Genomic DNA, 23,394 nt, shown 5'->3' with positions numbered 1-23,394 from the left:
GTGGCTTGGAGAAGGGGTCTCCAGGCTGCGTTAAGAGGCTCTCGCCATGCGGTTTTGAGAAGGAAAGGAGATCCGCGCAGTTTGCAGGAAGAAGGCAGTTTGCAAGGAGGCTGAGAATCCAGGCGGTCCTGCATTGAGAGCTGGAGGGCACCACAGCACAGAAAGGACCTCCCCAATCAGATTGAATGATTGGCAGCTGCTGGTAAAGCTGAACTGTGTTGGGAAAGTAGGGAAACGGTTTCTCTGACTTCCCTAAAACTAGCCTGGTTTGGAAGGGGGGGAGGCAAGGATATGTGTTTGTGGGTATTTTAAAGAGCATAAGACTTAACAACAGAAATCCGCAAATAACTAAATCTATATAACTGTTAAATAAACAATTCTTTTTCTTTTCACCAAACTCTGGTATTGAGAGTTATAATTTTGGCGGCGGGCAATCGGGCCCCTAACTAAAGAGCCCATGGGTTTGTTTTCAACTGGAGCAGCCCAGGGGTTCTGTAACAATAGGAATGTTTATTCTAATATTACTTCATCTAATATATGACAATGTTCTATACTTAAATTTATTTAGAATACTATGTTTCAAAACTACAGCTATGCCAATTAAATATAGAAACTGAGTTTTAAAGAGTGAAGTTCAAAATAATTAAATCTGTAATATTGGAAAGCCTATTTTTTAGGTACATAGATAGTGAAATTTAAGATCTATCTTTCTGAAAATATTTTACAATTTTGTAAAAAATTTTTTCATATGTATATGTAGAGAGTAAAGGCAGTAATATCCTTGCTATCTATGTTTATTTATCTAGCATATAATATATTTAACAAATACTTATTGACTACTTGTTATGGGAATTAGTTTGAGTTAGTTTCTGGTCATACAATAGTGAAAGAAAAAGAATCTTTCCCTAATCATCAAGAATTTATAGTCTAGTAAGAGAGTAAAACATGACTTCTGGTCAAGATGAATGAGGTATGCCTATACATGGATCTTGCCTATTAACAGAGGAAATGCTCCCCTGGAACTTGTCAATCAACATCTATCCCACCTCACCACATGCAGTTTCTGTTATGGTTTCTTTTAACATTCATCAGGAAAAAAGTAGACACGCTTCGCCTCCTCCCTCAACCATAGAAAGAATTACAGCCAGCTCTCAAAAACAAAAATTAACCAGAGCTGTCAGAAAATCAAGCTCTGTGGAAGTCTGACAACCAAGGATTTAAAGGAACCATGTTCATCCAGACAGGTTGCAGGGGTGGAGTCAGGGAGTTGGGGCAGAGAGGTGGTGTGGCTCGGACAAGAGGTGGCTGCAAAGGTGGAATGGATGGTTCCACCTTCAAGTACGGTAGATAAAAATCAGGTGGGATACCCTGGGAACTAGCAATCCCAGCCCCAGGCCAGATCACACAGCCCAGCGTTCTAGCACTTGGAAGAAAAACCCCCATTACCTCTGGTTGTAAAACCAGTGGAGGTTGAGGCGGCAGAAGAAACTGCTGCATTTTCACTGCTTAAAGTACCCACATGGGGTAGTGGAAAAAACTGCCAGATTTCGCTTCTTGAAGGGCTTGCATGGTCTTTGAACTTACGCAAACCCCAGGGCAGCAATTGGAAGGGCGCCAATCATATAGGAAGTAAGAGTTTGAAAACAGGGTGTGTGCCAGAAGAAAATTGCCAGAAGCTAGAGAGCAGCATTGTCCCATCTCCTAGCTCCCCACACAAAGTGGTAAAGTGGGTGGCCCAGCTGTTGCAATTATCTAAGTCTCACTCCATACATTTTACAGGTGCCTTTTCAACAATAGGCCATGCTACTAAGACAGGGAATAGAAGCAGCTCTACCTAATGCACAAAAACGCAAGGGGTGCTGCCAAATTGAGGGAGCAAAGAAATATGGCCCAAATGAAAGAGCAGAACAAAACCCCAGAAAGGAACTAAATGAAATGGAGATACCTAACCTGTCAGATGCAGAGGTCAAAACACTGGTAGTCATAATACTCAGAGATCTCAGAGTATGGCAAAAAATAAAGGAAGAAATGAAGGTTACACAAAGTGAAATAAAGAAAAATATACAGGGAACCAATAGTGAAGGGAAGGGAGCCAGGATTCAAATCAACGATTTGGGACAAAAGGAAGAAATAAACATTCAACCAGAACAGAAAGAAGAAACAAGAGTGCCAAAATAAATAAATAAATAAATAAGAGGCTTAGGAACCTCTGGGACAACTTTAAACGCATCAACATCTGAATCATAGGGATGCCAGAAGGAGAAGAGGAAGAACAAGAAATCGAAAGCTTATTTGAAAAAAAAATAATGAAAGAAAGCTTTTCTAATTTGATGAAGGAAATAGACATGTAAGTCTAGGGAGCACAGAGAGACCCAAACAATTTGGACCCAAAGAGGACCACACCAAGACACATCATAATTAAAATGCCAAAGGTTAAAGAGAATCATAAAAAGCAGCAAGAGAAAAGCTGAGAGTTACCTACAAAGGAGTTCCCATAAGTCTATCAGCTGATATCTCAGAAGAAACTTTGCTGGCAAGAAATTTTCAAAGTGATGAAAAGCAAGTACCTACAAACTAGATTACTCTATCCAGAAAAGGTATCATTTAGAATGAAAGGGCAGATAAAGTGCTTCCCAGACAAGGTAAGCTAAAGGAGTTCATCATCACCAAGCCATTATTATATGAAGTGTTAAAGGGACTTATTTAAGAAAAAGAAGATCAAAACGATGAACAGTAAAATGATGACAAACTAAATCAACAAATGACTCTAAAAAATAAAAACAAACCAAGCAAACAACCAGAACAGGAACAGAATCATAGGTATGGGGGAATCATTTGGAGCGTTAAAGCTGGGAGGAGAAAGGGGGAGAGTGGGGGCAATGATACAGGGATTACAAAGCATAATTGGTAGGAACAAAATAGACAGGGGGATGTTAAGAATAGTATAGGAAAGGGTGAGGCCAAAGAACTTACCCATGGACATGAACTAAGGCGAGGATCGCTGGAGGGAAGGATGATACCATGCAGAGGGGGGTAAAGGGGGAAGAATTGTGACAACTGTAACAGCATAATCAATAAAATATACTTAAAAGAAAGAGTAAAACGTTAAACAGATATACAACTGGATATTAGTTGAGGGACATGTTAATATTTATGTTAGGTCAAGGCTTGAACAAATAGTAAATTTTTCACTTGGAGCCTGGTGGTGGGGTCGAGGTTTGGAGAGACAGTACCAGGTGGAGTACACCATTTCCAGAGCATGTATGGCTTTGTAGACCAAGCTGTGGACTTTAGTTCTACCATAAGGGTGAAGGGGAGACCATGAAAGGGATTTAGCAGACGAATGTCATGGTACAGTTTGCACTTTTAATGATTATTTAGGCTTCTTTTTTGTAATTATAGTACAATACATATTAACATGAAATTTACCATTTAATCCAATTTAGAGTATATAATTCGATGGCATTAATTACATTTACAGTGTTGGACAATCATTACTATCGAGTTTGAAAAGCTTTTCATCACTCCAAATGGCAAACCTATACCTATTAAGCAGTCACTCCTCATTTCTTGTCAGAGTTCTTTAGCGTAGCAAGGATTAGAGGGGGAAATAGAGGCTTTTATAATAATGCAGATAAAAGATATTGGTCACTTAGATTACAGTGGTGGCAGAAAAACTTAACATTAAAATATTTTTATTGATTTGAGAGAGAGAGACATTGATTTTGTTGTTCTACTTTATGCATTCATTGGTTGCTTCTTGTATGTACCCTGATGGTGTATCATGACGGTGCTCCAACAAACTGAGCTATCCAACCAGAGCCTTAAATTTTCTATATATACGTGTGTGTGTGTGTGTTTGTATGTTTTTTCTTTTAATTTTTTACCCAATTTGAGCGCTTGTAAACTTACAGAGTAATGTTAAGTTGTTATGTTTTTCTAGGTGTTCTTCAGATGATGCAGACAAGAATTGGGGCATTACAGGGAGCTGTTGATAGGTACTGTTCACTTTGTAAATAAATGGAATATAAGGATTATCATCTGTTGATATTATGAAGGTGATTTTATTATCACTCCTCTTTATTTTTCCTTTAGGATGAAAGCAAAAATTGTTGAGCCGTATAATAAAATAGTAGCCCGTACTGCACAACTAGCAAGACTTCAGGTAGGTTCTCACCTTTCATTTCTTTATACTTTGTTCATTTTTTTTATGAATGGACACATTGCAAGTGAATTAATTCTGGGAAAATAAGAGAATATGAGAGAAAAGGGCTTTAAAATAAGATATGAAGTTTAAAGAATACAAATCAAACCTACTGTTTCCATGAATTATTCTCACTCTTGTTATTGCAGTGTATAATCATTTACTTAAAAAAAATTTTTTTTTAAATTAATTAAATATTTTTAGAGAAAATGGAAGGGAAGGAGAAAGTGAGGGAGAGACACATTGATGTGCGAGAGAATCATCAGTTGGCTGCCTCCTATAAGCCCCCAACCAGGACCTGGCCTGCAACCCAGGCTTGTGCCTGGAATCAAACCAGCGACCTTTTAGTTCATAGGGCGGTGTCCAACCCACTGGGCCGCACCAGTCAGGATGCATTTACTAACTTTTTGGAATTCAAAATTATTTCTTTTAATAGAGAACAGAAAGAAACCTAGCACTTATTGAATTCTTCTAGTTTGCTGTGATTAAATGTAAGGAATCCAAACCTATAATTGTACTAATAGTAGTGCTTATTCAAGAAATACAGTTTCTGACCAAAATTTAATGATTTTCTAGTTTACAAGAGAGATGTATAAAACATTTAAAAATTTTATTTTCTACATAGTTTTTATAGATTATTCAAAAACTATATAGATTGTTTGACTTCACAATTGTAGGTATGCCTGCTATGAATAAATTTATTTTATACATACAGCTTTTCACCCTCGTTGGGTTATTTTCTAGGAAATCCAGTATCTGTGCACTTCATTTTATAATGGAAAAGTAAAATTCTTTTTTTATTCCCCTCATTCCCTTTTTATGTTTTATTACTGTAATCCAAGGTCCTGATACTGCCCTCCCATATATCTTTCCCTTCTCCCTTGGTGTTGTTGTATACCGTTATTCTTCCCAAATACTGTCCTTTCCCCATTGGTTTTCTTCCTTCCTTCCTTCCTTTCTTTTTTATAAAATTTTTTTGGGTGACATTGGTTCATATCATTATACAGGTTTCAGGTATACTTTTCTATGATACATGGTCTGTATATTGCATTACTTCCTATTGTCAGCTTTACAGTATTACAGTTTTAATCATGCCTACTCCTCTGTCCTCACCTTTAATAACTAGGTTTATAACATAATAATGTCTGCTACATGCCAGAACTTTGAGAATCACAGATAATTATGGTGCCTTTTCTCAGTTCATTTAACATCACCAAACCTTACTTGGCTCTAGACATTGACATAAGGCTCTAGTGTTGGAGGCATCCTTAAGACTGTGGAGTCTTCTCTCAAATAGCTGATAGTAGAGTAGTGGAGACAAGCTGATGATTATACTGTATTGTAATAAAGGCAGTAATAGTAGTAATTAACACTATGGAGTTACCATATGTACAGTGCTTAAGCTGCATTATTTTATTTATTGCTGGTGGTAATCCTAAGAGATTTTTTTAAATAGATGGACACATTGAAAGTTTTCTATCATTTTACTTTTAATCTATTTTTGTCTTATACTTAAAGTGCATTTCTTGTAGACTGCATATAGTTGGGTCTTACTTTTTTAACCACTTAAAAAATCTGCTGTTCTATTGGAAAGCTTAGGCTGTTTACATTTAACAATTATTGATATGGTTAGGTTTAAGTCTGTCATCTTGTTATCTGGTTTCTATTTTTCCTATTTGTTCCTTTTTTCCCTTTTTTCAGCTTTTTTTGGGGTTAATTGGTTATTTTTATGATTCCATTTACTTTGTTGGCTTATTAGCTATAACTTGTTTATTTTACTGGTTGCGCTAGTTTGTATAGTGTACATTGTAACCATTCAGTTTACCTTCTAGTGATATTATACCACTTCACATATTATATAAGAATCTTACAGTAGTATCGGTCCATTTCTTCCCTCTCAGCTATTGTGCTATTATCATATATTTGGCTTTATATATGTTATAACCCCCCCAATATATTTATAAACTTATTGTTTTTGTTTAAACAGTCAGTTATCTTTTAAAGAGATTTATAAAGAAAAACTTAAATATACTTATCTATGCAGTCACCATGTCTTTCTTTCCTTTAATTAGATTCATATGTCCAGGTGGTATCATTTTCTTTTTTTTAAAGTATATTTTATTGATTATGCTATTACAGTTGTCCCAACTTTTCCCCCTTTGCTCCCCTCCACCCAGCATGCTGCACTTGCTCAGGCAATCCCCACACCATTGTTCATGTCCATGGGTCATGCATATAAGTTCTTTGGCTACTCCATTTCCTATACTGTACTTTATTTCCCCACGGTTATTATGTAACTGCTTGTTTCTAACTCTTAATCCCCTCATCTCTTCACCCATTCCCACACAACCCCCTCTCATCAGCAACCATGAGAACGCTCTCTGTGTCCATGATTCTGTTTCTGTTCTTCTTGTTTGCTTAGTTTTTTAGATTCAATTGTTGATAGATGTATTTATTGCCATTTTATTGTTGGTAGTTTTGGGCTTCTTTTTGCCATTAACATTTTATATAATAATGGCTTGATGATAATGAAATCCTTTAGTTTCTTCTTGTCTGGGGAGCTGTTTATATATCCTTCAATTCTAAAAGATATCTTCACTGGATAGAGCAGTCTTGGCTGTAGGTCCCTGCTTTTCATGACTTTGAATATTTCTTGCCCATCCCATCTTACCTGCAAAGTTTCTTTTGAGAAATCAGCTGATAGACTTATGAGAACTACCCTGTAGGTAACTAACTTCTTTTCTCTTGCTGCTTTTAAGATTCTCTCTTTATCTTTAACCTTTAACCTTATGATGTGTCTTGGAGTGGCCCTCTTTGCATCCATCTTGTTTGGGACTCTGCTTCTTGGACTTGCATGTCTGTTTCCTTCACCAAATTAGGGAAGTTTCTTTCATTATTTTTCCAAATAGATTTCCAATTTCTTGCTGTTGATCTCTTCTTCTTCTGGCACCACTATGATATGAATATTGGACCTCTTGAAGTCCCAAAGGCTGCTTTTTCTGTCATTATTTTTGGATTCTTTTTTCTTCTGTTGTTCTGATTGGTTGGTTTTTGATTCCTTATGTTCTAAATCATTGATTTGATTCTTGGCTTCATCCACTCTACTGCTGTTTCCCTGAAAATTGTTCTTTATTTCAATTAGTGTAGCCTCCATTTCTTACTGGATCTTTTTTATGCTGTTGAGGTCCTCATTAAGTTCCTTGAGCATCCTTTTAACCAGTGTTTTGAACTTTGCATCTTATCTCTCTTTTGATCTGTTCTTTCATTGGGCCATATTTCTTCGTATCATCATTTTGGCAACTTCCTTGTGTTTGTTTCTATGTATTAGGTAGAGCTGCTTTGACTCCGTTTTTTGGTAGTGTGGTCTAATGTAGTAGGCATCCTATAGGGTCTAGTAGCACAGCCTCCCCTATACCCAAGCTGAGTACTTAAAGTGTGCCCTTTGTGTGGGCTGAGTTCATCCTCCTCTTGTAGTTGAGCTTTAATTGCTGTTGGCTGGTCAATGGGAGGGTTTACCCAGACCAGTCATCTGCAAGGACTGGCTGTGACCACTGACTTACCAACTTCTGTTCTCTGTGGAGGATCAGCTGTGCAGGGGCAGGAAGGTGCCCTCACATGGTCTGTAGCTGTCCACTGGGTATGCTGGCCCTGGGGTTTTCTGAGGGCTGTGTTTTGCCTTGGCCACCCTGCCTGAGCTATAATGCAATTTACAGATGTCTGCTACTTGTGCTGGGCTTCGAAATTCCCAGGCAAAGCCAATCTGTGTATCTCGGCTAGCTGCTGCTAGTGCTGGGCCTGAGGCTTACTGAAGCCAGGTGTTGCTTGTTTGAGAGAATTTAGGAAGCTGTGAAGCATGAACCAAGCCCAGCCATTCATATGGAAAAACAGCTTGGGTAGGCCTGTGAGTTGGGTGGATCAGGGTTTCAAGGATCTTTAAAATGGGTAAAACAGTGTTAGCCAGGTTGATGGTGTCTCAGATATGGCACCTGCCTGCTGGCTCTGTGACTCTGTTGTGGGAGGTTTCAGGAAAGGGATAATGGCCTCTGCCTTTCTTTCTGTCTGGTAGAAAGCTGTCCCCAAGCTCTTGCCTCCCTGTGAGCCACTGGTGCCTTTCAAGCTGCTACCCTGCTGTTGGAGTGTATGGAGTGAATCTGATTAAGTCCGTGTGTGGGTTCTTTAAGGGGAACTACTTGGAACTCCGGAAGTTTCTTCTACTGATTCATTACCCACTGTGTTTTGCAGCCAGAAGTCATGGGGACTTATCCTTCTGGCACTGGAACCTTGGGCTGGTGGGTCTGGTATGGCACTGGAACTTCTTGCTTCCGAGATATTCCTCCCAAATTTTATCCATTACATGTGGATGTCGGACCAGCCCATTTTGTGGTCTGCCCCTCCTACCGGTCTGGTTGGATGTGGTCTTTTTAATTCTGTAGTTGTCAGACTTCCATTCAACTTGATATCTGACGGTTGTGAATGATGGTTGTACGATAATTTACTTGAAGTTTTGATGTGGATGTGTGAAGAGGCGAGCCGTGTTTACTTATGCTGCCATCTTGACAGGAAGTCCCTGTTTTTTTCCTTTCATTTTCCTATTGACCTAAGAACATATTTTAACATTTCTTGTAGTGTCAATCTGCTGCTGCTGAATTCTTTCAGGTTTTATATGTCCTAAAGTCTTTATTCAATCTTTCATTTTGAAAGCTGTTTTGCCTGACAAAGAATTCTAGGCTGAATGATTTGTTCCTTTTAGTGCTTGAAAGATACTGCTAGGTCAACTTCTCTTTTACATCGTTTCCCATGAGAAATCTGCTGTTGTTTTATTTCTATGTATATAATGTTTTTTTCTCACTGTTTTAAGTTTCACTTTTTCACTGGGTTTTGAGCAATTACATTATAACATGCCTTCTAGTAGTTTGTGTGTGTGTGTTTGCTTATAATTCATTGAGCTTCTTGGATATGTGTTTAAAATTTTTATTAAATATGGAAAATGTATGACCTGTTTTTTCCAAATATTTTTCTGTTCTCCTCTTTCCTCTCCTTTGAGGACTATGGTAATTACACATACACTGTATGCTCTATTCATCACCTCCGCCCCTCACACCCTGGTCATCTTTTCCCTGTGTGTTTTGTTTTGAATAATTTATGTTGCTTTGTCTTCAAGTTCAGTAATCATTTCTTCTGTACTGTTTAATCTGCCCCTAAGCTCATTCAGTATGTCTTCCTTTTTAGAAATTTTTGTTTTCACCTCTAGAAGTTGGACTGATTTGGATTTTTTATACTTTTCATTTATCTACTTAACTTTTTGAATATGTGGAATACTGTTAAAATAACTATGTTAATGTTTTGCTAATTTATAGAGTATATCAGTTGTACCAACGTCCAGTTTGAGAACATTTCCTTCACTATGATGGCTGTTGTCATTGTCTTATGCTTATGGGATGCTGTAACAGTATAACAGACTGAGTGACTTATAAATTACAGAAATTTATTTCTCACAGTTCTGGACACTTGAAATGGGACTAGGGGTTAGCATGGTTGCATCCAAATGAGGGCCCTTTTCTGGGTTGCAGGTCATCATTTTCTTGTATGCTCACATGGTAGAGAGGGTGAGAGAGCTGTCTGGAGTCCCTTTTATATGGCACTAATTCCATTCATGAGGACTACACTCTCATGACCTAATTACTCCACAAAGGTTTCACCTAATACCATCACATTAAGAGTTAAGATTTCAACATATGAATTTTAACGTTCAGTCCTTTCCAGCTGGCAGTCCTTGTTTTCAGCTCTGGGGATTTTTTTCAACTGCAGGCTCTGGGGATTTCAGGGGACCCTCGCTCTGTAACAGTGATGCAGTTACTTTATCTGATATATGATTTGCATGATTTTCTCCCAGTCTGTGATTTGACTTTTCATTTTTAGATAATGTCTTTTGAAACACGAACATTTTTAATTGGCTGAAGTTTAAATTGTTGTATTTTCTTTTATGAACTGTAAATACCATTTCTTGAAAAATCTTTTCTTTCTTCATTTAATTTTTATTTTTTCCTTCCAAAATTGAATTGACTATATATGTGTTGTGAGGGCTTTACTTTCTTTAATTGATCTAGTTTTCCACTTTTATATTAATAATACAATGTCTTGATTCCTCCAGCTTTAAAAAAATTTTTTTTTTTTAAATTTATTTTTAAAGAGAGGGGAAGGGAGGTAGAAAGAGAGGGAGAGAAACCTCAATTGGTTGCCTCATGCACCTCCCCACCTGGGGACCTGGTCTGCAGCCCAGGCATGTGCCCTGATCTGCAATCAAACCAGAGACCTTTTGGTTTGCAGGATGACACCCAACCCATGGAACCTGCAGCTTTTGAGTAAGTCTTTGTTTTAGCCAAATGATTTTGCAAAAGGATAATATTTTACACTTGATCTTAGCCAAAAGGCCGAGAAAGGGATGCAAAAGGATAATGTTTTAATTCCTTTGTAATCCATATAAATTTTAGAATCAGCTTCTCAATTTACCAAAAATCTGGTTAGGATTTTCATTGGAAGTATATTGCATTTGTAGGTCAATGGGGGAGAATTGACATCTTAACAATATTGAGTCTCCCAATTCATGAATATGGTATAAGTACATTTATTTAGGTCTTCTGTAATTTCAGCAGCAACATTTGTTTTCAATTTTGTTAGATTTATCTTTAAGTATTTTGTTTTGTTAGTATACTTAATGATATTATTTAAAATTTTTTATTTTTACATTGCTATTTTATAGAAATACAATTGATTATTGAAAATTGACTATAAGGGGAATTTTTAGGTTTTTAAAAAAGATTTTATATATTTATTTTTAGAGAGAGGGGAAGGGAGGGAGAAAGGGAGGTAGAGAAACTTCAATGTGAGAGAGAAACATCAATTGGCTTCTTTTTACAAGTTCCTGGACTTGGAATTGAACCTGCAATCTGGGCACGTGCCCTGACTGGAAATCAAACTGGCGATCTTTCCTCTTTGTGGCATAATGACCAACTCACTGAGCCACACCAGTCAAGGCTATTAGCATTTTTTAAAAGTTAAAATTTGCTTTTTATATTGCTAGTAGACATTGTATGACTTAATTTGAGGTAGAGAATATAGATAAGATAATGAGGGAATGATAGCTGAGGAGCTCTAGATCTTTTGGTAAGCCAATGGAATATTTTATGTGAGAGATACTGTGTTAGTTAAGGCAGAGGGTACAAAAATGGGTGAAATAGCCCTTGACTTAAGAAAGTTTTCATTATGGTTAAAGGAAATGTGATAATAAAATAAAAACTATTAATAACATAAATGTCAAAATAAAATAAGGAGTATTCAGAAGGAATAGAAATGATATGCAGTTGGATTATTTTATGAAATGTTTAATGCTTAGTTAGGAAATGGTTATGTGAGATAGGCTTAAGAGAAATAAACAGGCTGTTGAGAGATTTCAAGTAAATCTTTAAGAACAATGAGGTTTGATACGGGTTTTAAAGGATAGGTAGGATTTGAGTAGGCTGGGGTTGAGAGTAGGGTATTATAGTTAGAATATTGCAAAGGTTTGAGGTGGAGGCTTGCAGGACATGACCAGAAAATGGCAATGAATGCCTGCGGTAAAAGGATTAACTCAAGCTATTTCTCCTTGTCCTTTTTACTTATTAATTCTATCAGTAATCCTCCTAGTTCACTGAAGACAGATCTGAGTTAGTTACCTCTTCAGTGAAAGTCTGTATCCTAAACCTTTATGTTCTTTTCTTTTACCTTCCCTTATTTTCCATGCTCTCAGTGGAAAATTCTTAGCCTACACTTGTTCTTTTTAAACAGCTTTATTGAAATATAATTCACATATCATAAAATTTACCTATTTAAAGTGTTCAATTTCTTTAACTTCCTCCCCGTTCTACTCTCAAGATTTAGTCTGTACCTGTACATTTCTTTGTCTTCTTTACTAATATTACATTTCAAAAGTGGTACTCTTTATTTCTTTTGTCAATTAGAAAACTTGCAAACTTGTAAGAATTTTTATTGAAACTGGAAAAGCTGGTGCTCGTGCTGCCTGTCATCTCCAGACCCAATAAGCAGAGGCAGGGATTGAATCTTTTATGGGCACTTTATTCAGATGGTTGGCAATCTGAGAAGATAGCGGATTTGTACCCTAATAGACTCTCTTAAATTCCAGTATAAAATGGGCCCTTTTATTAGGAGAAGAGTAGGTAAGGCGGTTGGAATTCAGGGAAAAGATTAATTGGATGAAAGCTGCAGTATCCTTTCATCTGTGTCCTGGGTGGTGGTCCCTGTGCCCTGGGCAGCAGTCACCCTGGAGTACAATGGCTGAGATACCGTCTTGAATGCTTGCTGTCCTCCTGAGGCACAAAGGTGGAACTGGTTATGGTTTCCTGGAATCTAGGTGGGTCATACCTCCAGTTCCTCAAACAATAGCTTTTTACATACATTGATTACTAAGCTCATTAGCTGATAATCAAAACCAAAATTTTCCAATAGTTGAGTCACCCATCATTATAAGTTTATTTGAGCCAAACTGATGACAATTGCCGGGAAGCAAAATCTCAATGACTAGAGGAAATGCTTCGGAGAATAGCAGTTTTGCACTTTATTTGATATATTAGAATCAAAGGAAGAGGCAAAAGGAAGGTTACATGAAATTCATTGGTGGTAGATTAGAGAGGCAGGGGAAAGCAAAGCAGGGAAATCTCTGGGACTGGATGAAAAGTAAACTGAAGAGAGAAATACTTCTTTTACATTGGTGGGTACAGGATAGGTAACAATTAACATTTATAGCACATAGCTATGGTATGCAGGGGAACCCCAAAACAAGGAGGGATTCTGAGGTCTTGTTGCTCTGGTGGGAGATTGTACCCTGAGCGTCTGGAAAAAGGATTACTCAGATGTTCCAAAGGTATTTTTTTATATGCAAAAGGACTAGAGACAGGCTCAGTTAAGATAAAGATTGACTTTTATCTAGGAAGACTTTAGCCGAGGACATGACTTTTTGCCAAGACTAGCTTTTAGTTAAGAAGTTTTAATTTCAGACTATCCTATGTGGTTACTTTAGGTCTCTGAGCTTGTAAGGCTGTTACAGAACCCCTGGGCTGCTCCAATTGAAAACAAACCCATGGGCTCTTTAGTTAGGGGTTCAATTGCCAGCCGCCAGAATTACAACTCTTAATACTTCAGTTGAGTGAAAAGAAAATTGTTTATTTAACAGTTACATATATCCTTGCCTCCCCCCTACCAAACCTAGCCAGTTTTAGGAAGGTCAGAAACACCGTTTCCCTACTTCCCAAACACAGTTCAGCTTTACTGGGGGCTGCCAATCATTCAATCTGATTGGGGAGGTCCTTTCTGTGGTGTGGTGCCCTTCAGCTCTCAATACAAAACCGCCGGGATTCTCAGCCTCCTTGCAAACTGTCTTCTTTCTGTAAACCACGTGGATCTCCTCTCCTTCTCCAGAGCACCCCTGCGAACACCCGCCAGCGACGGAGACAGCTCCAGAGCGCGCCCCCCCAAAGTGTTTGCAGCTGCCTATATATCCCTGACTGCGTCTTCTGACGCAGTGGGTGTTGCCAACAGTTCTGACCATTCACAGAACCCCACGTAGGCTCTGTGTGCTTTCCATACTGTACCCTGGTTCAAGACTCCTCCCATCCACCTGAGGCCCTGGAAGCATCCAAGCAATTTTGCATAATGAAAGACACCACCCACCAGCCTCAGGCGTGCGGAGGCACCCTGAAAGCTGCCTCCTTCTCCCCATCCCCCAGCCGCAAACTCCTGGGATTTTTGGACTCCCCTGTTTCTGTAACAAGGCCACCAAGCAGGCCTCCCCTGAGCTTGTCAGCTTTATTTTGTGGCCCCTTTTTTGTCCATACTATGTAAAGCTTTTATAAGCTTATAAAGTATAGTTTTGTTATATATGTATATAACAAATATCGTCGGCAGCCGTCCGTCTCGAGAGACGATGGTGTAGCTTCTTAAGAGTCTATCTGCACCGCCGAGAATGGTTGTGCAGTCCGACTCGGGAGTGACACGGTATCTGTCTCCTTCCGTGTTGAATCGACATCTTGCGATGATGCTGGAGTGTCCTCTCCAGTGAAGCTGAAGCTACAGAGCCTGGGCAGGGTGATATGGAGGGTCTGCTGTTGCCCATGCAGCAGACCCCCCCTCTCTTCGCAGCTGAAGGGTCCAAGGGAAAGACGGAGTCAATACAGCTTGGCTTCAGGTGCGCCGCAGGAGTTGCCGGTGTTGACTACAACGTCGAACCGCCTTAGGGACTCCGGCTCCGGATTTTCTGTCGGGGTTTACTCCCTTAGCCTTTCCCCTGAAGAGGTATGCCGCAAGGCAGCGGAGGTTTTTTGGAGTCAGAGTTTTCCTTCTCTGATGTGCCCTGACTGGAAGATCGAACCGGCGACACTTAGCTCGCAGGCCGACGCTCAATCCACTGAGCCAAACCAGCCAGGGCTTATAACAAATATATATATACATATATATATATATGTATATATATATTTGTCTGAAATTGTACCTTTAACTTTTGTGGGTAAGTTAGAGCTACTGTCCAAGTAAAATATTTTTTTTTAATTTATTTTTTATGTGTTTTATTGATTATAATGTTACATTTGTCCCAATTTCCCTTCCCTCTTCTCCCCTCCACCCGGTGGCCCCACTCCTCCCAGTTGTCCCCCCCTTTTAGACCATGTCCATTAGTTGTGCATATAGTTCTTCTCAACCTCTCTCTGTCTATTCCATTCCCTTCTACCATGATCCTTAATTCCTATATCATCTCCCTCCCTCTCCCCCTTCCCCCTCCCTGCTGACCTCCTCCCAATATGCTCCCCATACCTATAATTCTTTTTCTACTCTCGTTGCCTGTCTAAGTTTGCCTTTGTTTCAATTCCCTAGCTTCTGTTGTTTCTTGTGATGCAGTTTTCATTTTAGATTTCATTGTCTTGATCCTCCTTTTTCTAAACCAGTCCCTTTAACATCTCATATAACAGTGGTTTGGATCTAATGAACTCTTTCTGTTTTATTTTGTCCTGGAAACACTTTCTCTGCCCTTCTATTCTGAATGACAATTTCGCTGGATAGAGTATTCGTGGTTGTAGGCTTTGGATTTTCATTACTTTGAATATTTCTTGCGAGTCCCTTCTTGCCTGCAGGGTCTCCCTTGAGAAGTCAGCTGATAGTCTAATTGGGACCCCTTTGTACATGATTCTTTTCTTCTCTCTTGCTGCTTTTAAGATTCTCTCTTTATCTTTAACTTTTGACATTTTGATTATAATGTGTCTTGGAGTGGTTCTCCCTGGGTCCAGTTTTTTTGGAATTCTCTGTGCTTCCTGGACCTGTACGTCTATTTCCTTCCCCAAGTTTGGGAAGTTCTGCCTTATTATATTTTCACTTAATTTTTCAATTTCTAGTTCATCTTCTTCGCCCTCTGGCAAACCAATGATTCTTATGTTGGGCCTTTTATAGCTGTCCCAGAGGTTTCTGATCCTCTCATCATTTTCCTTGCTTCCCGTTTTTTCTCTCTGCACTGGTTGACTGTTTGTTCCTTCTTTGTGTTCTGGTTTGTTGATTTGAACTCTGGATTTTATTTCCTCACCATCTGTCTTGTATGTGGTTTTGTTCCTTTCAGGATGAGTGTTTTTCGATTCTTTCTCATCTTTTTCCAGATCTTTTGTTAATTCTGTGAGCCACCTGATAACAATGGCCCTGAACTGAGGCTCTGACAGGTTTCTTATTTGTTCATCTGCCAGGTTCTTCATCTGTTGCCTGGTGAGCTGCGCCACCAGGATTTCTATAGTTGTCTGCCTCATTTTGACAGATGCGTTTTGTTTTCTTGGGCCGGCTATAGGGGGCGGTGCCTGTGTACTCATCACAACCCAGCGACCGCGCAGATCCTCAACCTTTCTTGCCGGCGCTTTGTCGTCACTGCCCAGCGACCAGTGGTGATCCACAACCTATTTCGCAGCCCTGTGGCGGTTTGTATGGGGGCGGGGGTCCAAGATGGATTCACACTGTTATTCCGCTAGGAGACCGGGATCCGTCCTCCCGCCCCCTGGGCCTCACTGTTCGAGGTGATGTGGTGGCTGCTTCTCCCAGCGTTGGGGTCGCGAGCCGCTGGGGTTTGACTGCAGCCGGGATTGTCCTCCCTGCCGCTGGGATTGCTCTCCCTGCCGCTGTCCCTGGTGCGACCGCCAACAGCACCACCCACTTTCGCTCTTACCTGCCCAAAGAGCGCTGCTGGTTTATAACTTCATACATTGGGCTTCTGTGTAGTTTTATTTTCTGGAATTTCTAGTTATCTTTTGTTTTGAAGTAGTTGTATTCCTCTCTAGTTGTAGAGGGAGGCCGAGCATGTCCGTCTAAGCCTCCATCTTGGCCGGAAGTCCCAAGTAAAATATTTTTATGTTCATCTATGTTATATTCATCACCTTTAGCTAAAGTTAATTTTACCACCCTCTTATTATTTTTGTGTATTTTCTTGTAGTACTGTGACTTTTCTGTTGTTGAGAACATTTAATGCTTAGATACAAGCACAAAATTTATTAAGAATCTAACAGTAAGGAAGTGTTTAACTTATTACTGTGAGAAATGCTCACAATAAAACACTGGGACACAGGACTTGAGCTTGAGCAGCAAAGCGAGGCGTTTATTCAGAGTCTGTTGAGTCGGGCGCACAGCCAGCCAGGGTCATGCGCATGTGAAGTAGACAAAGAAAACTGGTTTTATACTGATGCGATTAGCTCCCCCTCCCCTCTCCTCCCTCGTTTCTCCATTACTGGTTAATCCGGGTTCACAATCTAACACAATTAACTACTTAACTCAGGTGTGATTAGCTAAGGGTAATCTAGTTATAGGTCTATCTCCAACTTATTTGCAAAGTTATCTAGCTACTTCTTCCCATTTCTCTGTGTTTGGTGATGACGATCTTCTTCCTTTTGATCCCAGAGATATGTATGAGGAGTTGCAGAATGTCATTTACTCACCCCTTTTCAATGATTCATCTGTTAATTATTTCCTACTGGTTTGAGTGTCACTGGCTTCTTTATCCCTAACATTACAAATAAGGCCACTCTGAGTTGGAGGGTGTTATATTTTTACTTTATATTATGAATATTTTTGATAGAATTTCTAATATCAAAGGAGCTTTTTTTTTTGGATGGAGAATACTCATTAGCACTTATATTTTAAAAATTTCTAATTTGTCTTTTAGATTTATTAAATAATATATTTATAACATTAAGTAATCATTACTTCCTAAATATTCATACTTTATGCAAATAATACATACAAACTTAAAATAAATTGAATTTCCTTAGTCATTTAGACACTGATTACAAACCTAATCAGATTCTTCCGAGCATTTAAATGAAATCATACATTTAATATATTTTGTTAAATGCTTTAAACAGCTTCAAGAACAGATTATAAATACAATATATTGTAATGGTTACATTTAGACCAATTTTGGTAACAACAAAAGTCAATTTATTGTTTTTAGAATATTTATCTTTTTAATCTTATTCCAGATCTTAGTTTAATTTTTTAATTATTATTTTTCCCTTTAGTGTTATAACACATTATTCAAACAGAAAGAATCTCATGTCAGATTAACAAAGTTGTTCAGTTAATTTATTCATGGTTGTGGTATGGCATCTGGTTTAATAGTCCTAGATAAATTAAGCCTGAGTCACTGCTTGTTTGGCCAAGGCCATTTTCATAATCATCATTTATAACATCATGTGACTTTTATTCACTGCCTTTTGTTTAAATTGTGTTTTTTTTGACGCTCGGTGTATTCAGAAATATTTTTAAAATTTTGCAGGGCTAGTTGTATCTCATTGCTTGTCTTATTTTTATATAGTTAACTACATTGAAATTTAATGTGTGTCATACCATTATGACATTAGTAGTAATAGTGACATCTAAAGTAGTTATTTATACAGGAATTAGCAATTTTTTTGGTCAGGGGCCTTGTAGAAATAATTTAGGTTCGTTGGGCTATATATTGCTGTTGTAGTTATTTAACTATGGTATAGTACTTGGCAGTGTTTCAATTAAAATTTTGGCCTGCTGGTAGCTGACTCCTGTCCTGTACAAAGGAGCAGATCTGATTTCTTTGGAACATTCACCTAATTAATCAACTTTGAACACAATGTTGAACTTACTTTTAAATTGTATATTGTGTTAACACCAGTGGCTTCCTCTTCCTTCTGGTTATTATATGAGACCATTAGAGACTGGTGATGACTGGTGCTGGATTTTCAATTTTTCAGTTTTTTTTTTGTTTGTTATGTACAACCACCAATGCCAATCAGGCCTTTCTGTTTTGAGTAATACTACTTTTTCTGGAATCACGTAGTTCAACATAATTATTGTCCATTTTTCTATGCTTAGGTTGTTTTTCTTTATGTTTTATAAACCAATACGCATTCAGAAGAAAAAATGAAATACTAATATGTCTGTATTATCCTTATTAATGAAAAATTATACTACTCTGCTCATCTTATAACCATCTTTTGTTTATTTCATATTAAACATTTCTTAGTATCAGTGTGGACTCAGGTGTTTCATAGACACAACCTCTTCCAGTTAATTTTAATTACTATACTTCTGTTAATACTCAGACTATCAGAGTTTGATCATTGGGATCCCTTCAGTCTGACTTCTTTATTTTTACTGTGAGCCTCTGCTATTCTTGAAAGTGTCTTTCTTTTGTGGATGCAGTGGAATGTTATAGACCCACACTGATGCTTCCTCCTGGAAGAAATGGGATTAAGTAACCTGTGAGGCATCCTGGTTCCTTTTAGTGAGTAAATAATGTTGCAAACCAAAATTTGGGTATGGGGAAATTTATGAGAATTGATGATGTGCAGATGTGATGCTGTTGCTAGCAACTTTTTTTGTAACATACATACTAGAAGTTATTTCTTTTTATGCTCAGTTCACATAGATTTTTTTAGAATTGTGGTAAATACAACATTAAGTTTAACATCTTAATCACTTGTAAGTGTACTGTTAACTATATGCACATTGTTGTGCAAGAAATCTATAACTTTTCATCTTGCAAAACAGAAACTCTTACCCTCTAAACACTAATTTCTCTTTCTCCCTTCTCTCTTCCCTCTGTGCAACTACCTTTCTACTTTATGCTTGCATGATTCTGACTATTTTCTATATTCTGTATGAGTGAAATCATATAGTAGTTGTTCCTTTTGTGCTGACTTACTTTATTTAGCATAATATCCTTGAGGTTTATCCACATTTTAGCATGTGATATTATTTCCTTCTTTAAGACTGTATGATATTCCATGGTATATATGTACCACATATTCTTTATCCAATCATCCATTGATGGACACCTCTTGGCTATTGTAAGTACTATTACAGTGACCTCTTGGCTGTTGTAAGTACTATTACAGTGACCATGGATGAAAATATCCCTTCAGCCTGCTTTAAATTCTTTTGGATATATACCCAGATCATATGGTGATTCTTAATTTTTGTGGAACCTCTGTACTATTTTTAATAGTGGCTGTACCATTTTACATTCCCACCAGTAATGCAGAAGGGTTCACTAGCACTTGTTATTTTTGGTTCTTTTGATGCTTGCTATCCTAATGTCTGTGGTGATATCTCATAGTGGATTTGCATTTCTCTTATGATTAGTGATGCTGAGCATCTTTTCATATACTTGTGGACTTAAAAAAAAAACAACTGACATTATTTTTATTTTTACTCTAATTTTAACCAAGTTTGATCTAGCTGTAAAAAAAGTACAAATTTGTTTTTCTGTCCATCATTTCCTTCAAAATACTGTGCCAAATTTCCTCTCTGTGTTTCTTATTAATGTCTGTCAGATCCTTTAGCTTTCTGGTCATATTTTTTAGTGGCTTGTTTATTAATTCTTAATTTTCAACCACAGTTTACCTTTAATACCATTCTTTTTCAGATGTACAGCACAGTGACCGGAAAACGGTGTACTCTACAGAGTAGTTTTTCCCTGTTACTTCAAGCACCCACCTGACCCCATACCCAGTTATCTTAACATTACTGACTATACTCTCTGTGCTACATCCGCTTTCTTGTGGCTCTTTTGCAACTACCAGTTTATACTGCTTAATTCCCTCACATTTTTTCACCCAGTCCCCCTAACCCCCCTCCCCTCTGACAGCTGTCAGTCTGTTCTCTGTATCTATGAGTCTGTTTCTATTTTCTTTTATTTTGTTCATTAGATTCTCTATCTAAATTAAATCATATGGTATTTGTCTTTCTCTGGCTGATTTATTTCACTTAATTAGCTGTATGTTTTTTTTAAAAAATATTTATTTAGAGAGAGGGAAAGGGAGGGAGAGAGGGAGAGAAACATCGATGTGAGAGAGAAACATCAATTGGTTGTCTCTCGTACATGCCCTAACTGGGGACCAAACCTGCAACCTAGGCATGTGTGTGACCAGGAATCAAATTGGTGACTTTTTGCTTTGTAGGACAATGCCAACCAACCTGAGCCACACTGGTTACGGCAATTAGCTGTATGTTTTGACAAATAAATAAAATTTAATTGTAGAAAAACGTGAGGAGAACATATATAAAACAATTTTTAAAACCATCTTTAGCAATTATATTTCTGTAGTGTTGGTTTTGTATTAAGATAATGTTTTCTATGTATTGTGCAGCAAAGGTAAGGAATAGTTTAAATTACTTTAATGCTGATAATTTCCTATGTCTTGGGAGCTAGAAGTTCCTGTGTGGAAGAAATAAGTTAGAAGATGAAGTAAACACCCTGTTTTCTTGATTTTTGATTGAAAGTATCAGTATGAATTCATATTTTAATTTTATCTTAAAATGGTATATATGTTATGTATATATTTTGCACAAATGTATATACGCATAGATAATATTAATCTGAGAATTTTTATGTGTATTATGGCATAAAGCAAATTAATATTTATATGATATTTTAATTCTAACATTTCCTTGCTGTGTCTACTGAGAAGACCCAGAAATGTGCAAACCTGGTTTCCAGAATGTGGTCTTGACATACTGTTGAATTCTAAAAGAAACCAGGGCTTCTTTGATAAATCATTGATTCCAGGTCTGGAGCATGGAATATATAAAATGCTTCCGGAATATTTTTATACCATACACCAAGGAAGCTATCAACAGCTACTAATTAGAGGTCATGACAAAAGGATTCAGCAGCCAACTTGAAGAGGCTCTTGGGTGACCAACTCTCCCAGTTTTAGAACTGAAAGTATTTTGTCCCAGGAAACCTCGTAGTCTTCCGCAAATGTGTGCATTTGATCACCTTCAGAGGCTCTCATTGGCGAAAAGTGAGACAGTGTAAGCATCTGTAAGGATAAGAACTACAGTAGATTGGCATCCTTTATTATGCTTATATCTATAAGTTTGTGATGATAGCCAAAATAAAACCAATGAATTATTTATCTTTGGTGGATATTAGGAAAGCAGTTTTTAATTTTGATAATTAAATTAAATTTTTTTGTAGAGAAATTTTCTATACTAGTAAATGAAGACAAAGTGATAGATTGGAGGGAGCATCGCCATTCTAATGGACTTTGGCATTCAGTTTTAGTGGCTGCTAAAAGCACTGAAAGAGAGAAAATCATACATGTGTTATAATTACTCTACTGCCTAATGAATAATATTGCCAAAAATATGAAACCAGAATCTGATGGAACTGCCTACATCCAACTACTAATGTATACGAAATATAGATGACAGCAGAACATGTTAAAATTACACTGTGGGGATGCGATCAAGAAAATTTATTCTGTGGGAGACTGTATAGGACAGATGATCCAATATATTCAACAGATTGAAAAGAAAAAGATGGTGACAGAATCTATATAGATTTTAAAAGGGCAAAATTTACATATAGCATTTATGTATATATATTTTAGTAATAAAACCATAAATTAAAGTAAGGAAGTGATTACCACAAAAGCCAGAATAGTCGTTTCTTTTGGTTGTGATGGGGAATACAGGGAGATGGATGGGAGGTTCTCAGATTGGCAGAGGGTTACTTGGAGGGCTTCTGTAGTGGCTGACAGTTTTCTCCTGATGTATGTGGTGGATACAAGTTCATTTAGTTGTAATTTCTGTATGTGGTTTTCTTTGTACTATCTAATCTAAATTTTGAAAGACCTTATTTTTTTTAAGAGCAATTTTAGGTTCACAGCAAAATTGAGAGGAAAATACAGAGTATTCCCATATATTTTATGCCACCCCTCCCACACCCCACATGCATAGCCTCCCTCTAATCAACGTCCCCTGCTAGGGTGGTCCATATGTTACAACTGATGAATCACTTGAAGTCCATAGTTTACATTAGGGTTCACTCTTGGTATACATTCTATGGGTTTGGACAAATGTAGTTTGGACAAATTATAGTTTTATACAAAGTATTTTCAGTGCCTTAGAAATCCTTGGTTCTCTGCTTACTCATCCCCCAACCCCTGGCAACCACTGATCTTTTTACTGTTTCCATAGTTTTGGCTTTTCCAGAATGTCATAGAGTTGGAATCATATAGTATGTAGCCTTTTCATATTGGTTTCTCTCACTTAGTGATATACGTTTAAGGTTCCTCTGTCTTTTGATAGCTTGATAGTTCATTTATTTTTGGTGCTGAATAATATGTTTGTATTATTTTTGATAATAAAAGTCTAAAAATAAGAAAAGACAATTGTTTGGAGTGGAGGCAACTATATTAAGAAATGGTGAGAGGTGATACCTAATAGATATCTAAGACTTATTGAATGAGGATTTTATTAAATGCTATTCTGAGAATATTCAACATAGTAAGTCAGTGAGGTTTATTAAAAAGGGGACTGGAGTGCTGAAAACTGTGAGGATAAATCTGGCAGGATGGATTTCAGTAAAGGACTGGAAAGCTAGCCAGGAGACTATAGTATTTAGGTAAAGGTGATAAAGATTGGGATTAGGGTGATGCTTGTAGGAATAGAGGTAAAATAACTGTTCTGTTACATCACAAGAGAATAGTCAATAAGACTTGGTGACAGATTAACTATGGTTAAAAGTAAAAGCTTAGAAATAAGCTCAGAGATTTCATGTTTGAGGTAATATCCTTTATTGGTTAGGTACTGGGGAATTCTGGCAGGACAATTCTAGGTGATTAGACTAAAATAAG

At 37.6% G+C, this 23,394-nt stretch overlaps 1 protein-coding gene across 2 annotated transcripts in view; it reads left to right on the top strand.

Moving 5' to 3' along the window:
- COG5 (component of oligomeric golgi complex 5) overlaps positions 1 to 23,394 on the top strand; it is a 393,705-nt gene that overhangs the window by 24,508 nt on the left and 345,803 nt on the right. For both annotated transcript variants that reach the window (XM_090287339.1, XM_090287341.1), the window contains exons 4-5: positions 3,944 to 3,998; positions 4,096 to 4,165. In XM_090287339.1, coding sequence (XP_090143465.1) covers positions 3,944 to 3,998; positions 4,096 to 4,165 — 125 coding nt within the window. The remainder of the gene's footprint in view (positions 1 to 3,943; positions 3,999 to 4,095; positions 4,166 to 23,394) is intronic.

Source organism: Furipterus horrens, unplaced genomic scaffold (assembly GCF_987537825.1).
Source record: "Furipterus horrens unplaced genomic scaffold, mFurHor1.1.pri manual_scaffold_9, whole genome shotgun sequence".
NCBI lineage: Eukaryota > Metazoa > Chordata > Mammalia > Chiroptera > Furipteridae > Furipterus > Furipterus horrens.
This window is presented reverse-complemented; position numbering and strand designations above follow the sequence as displayed.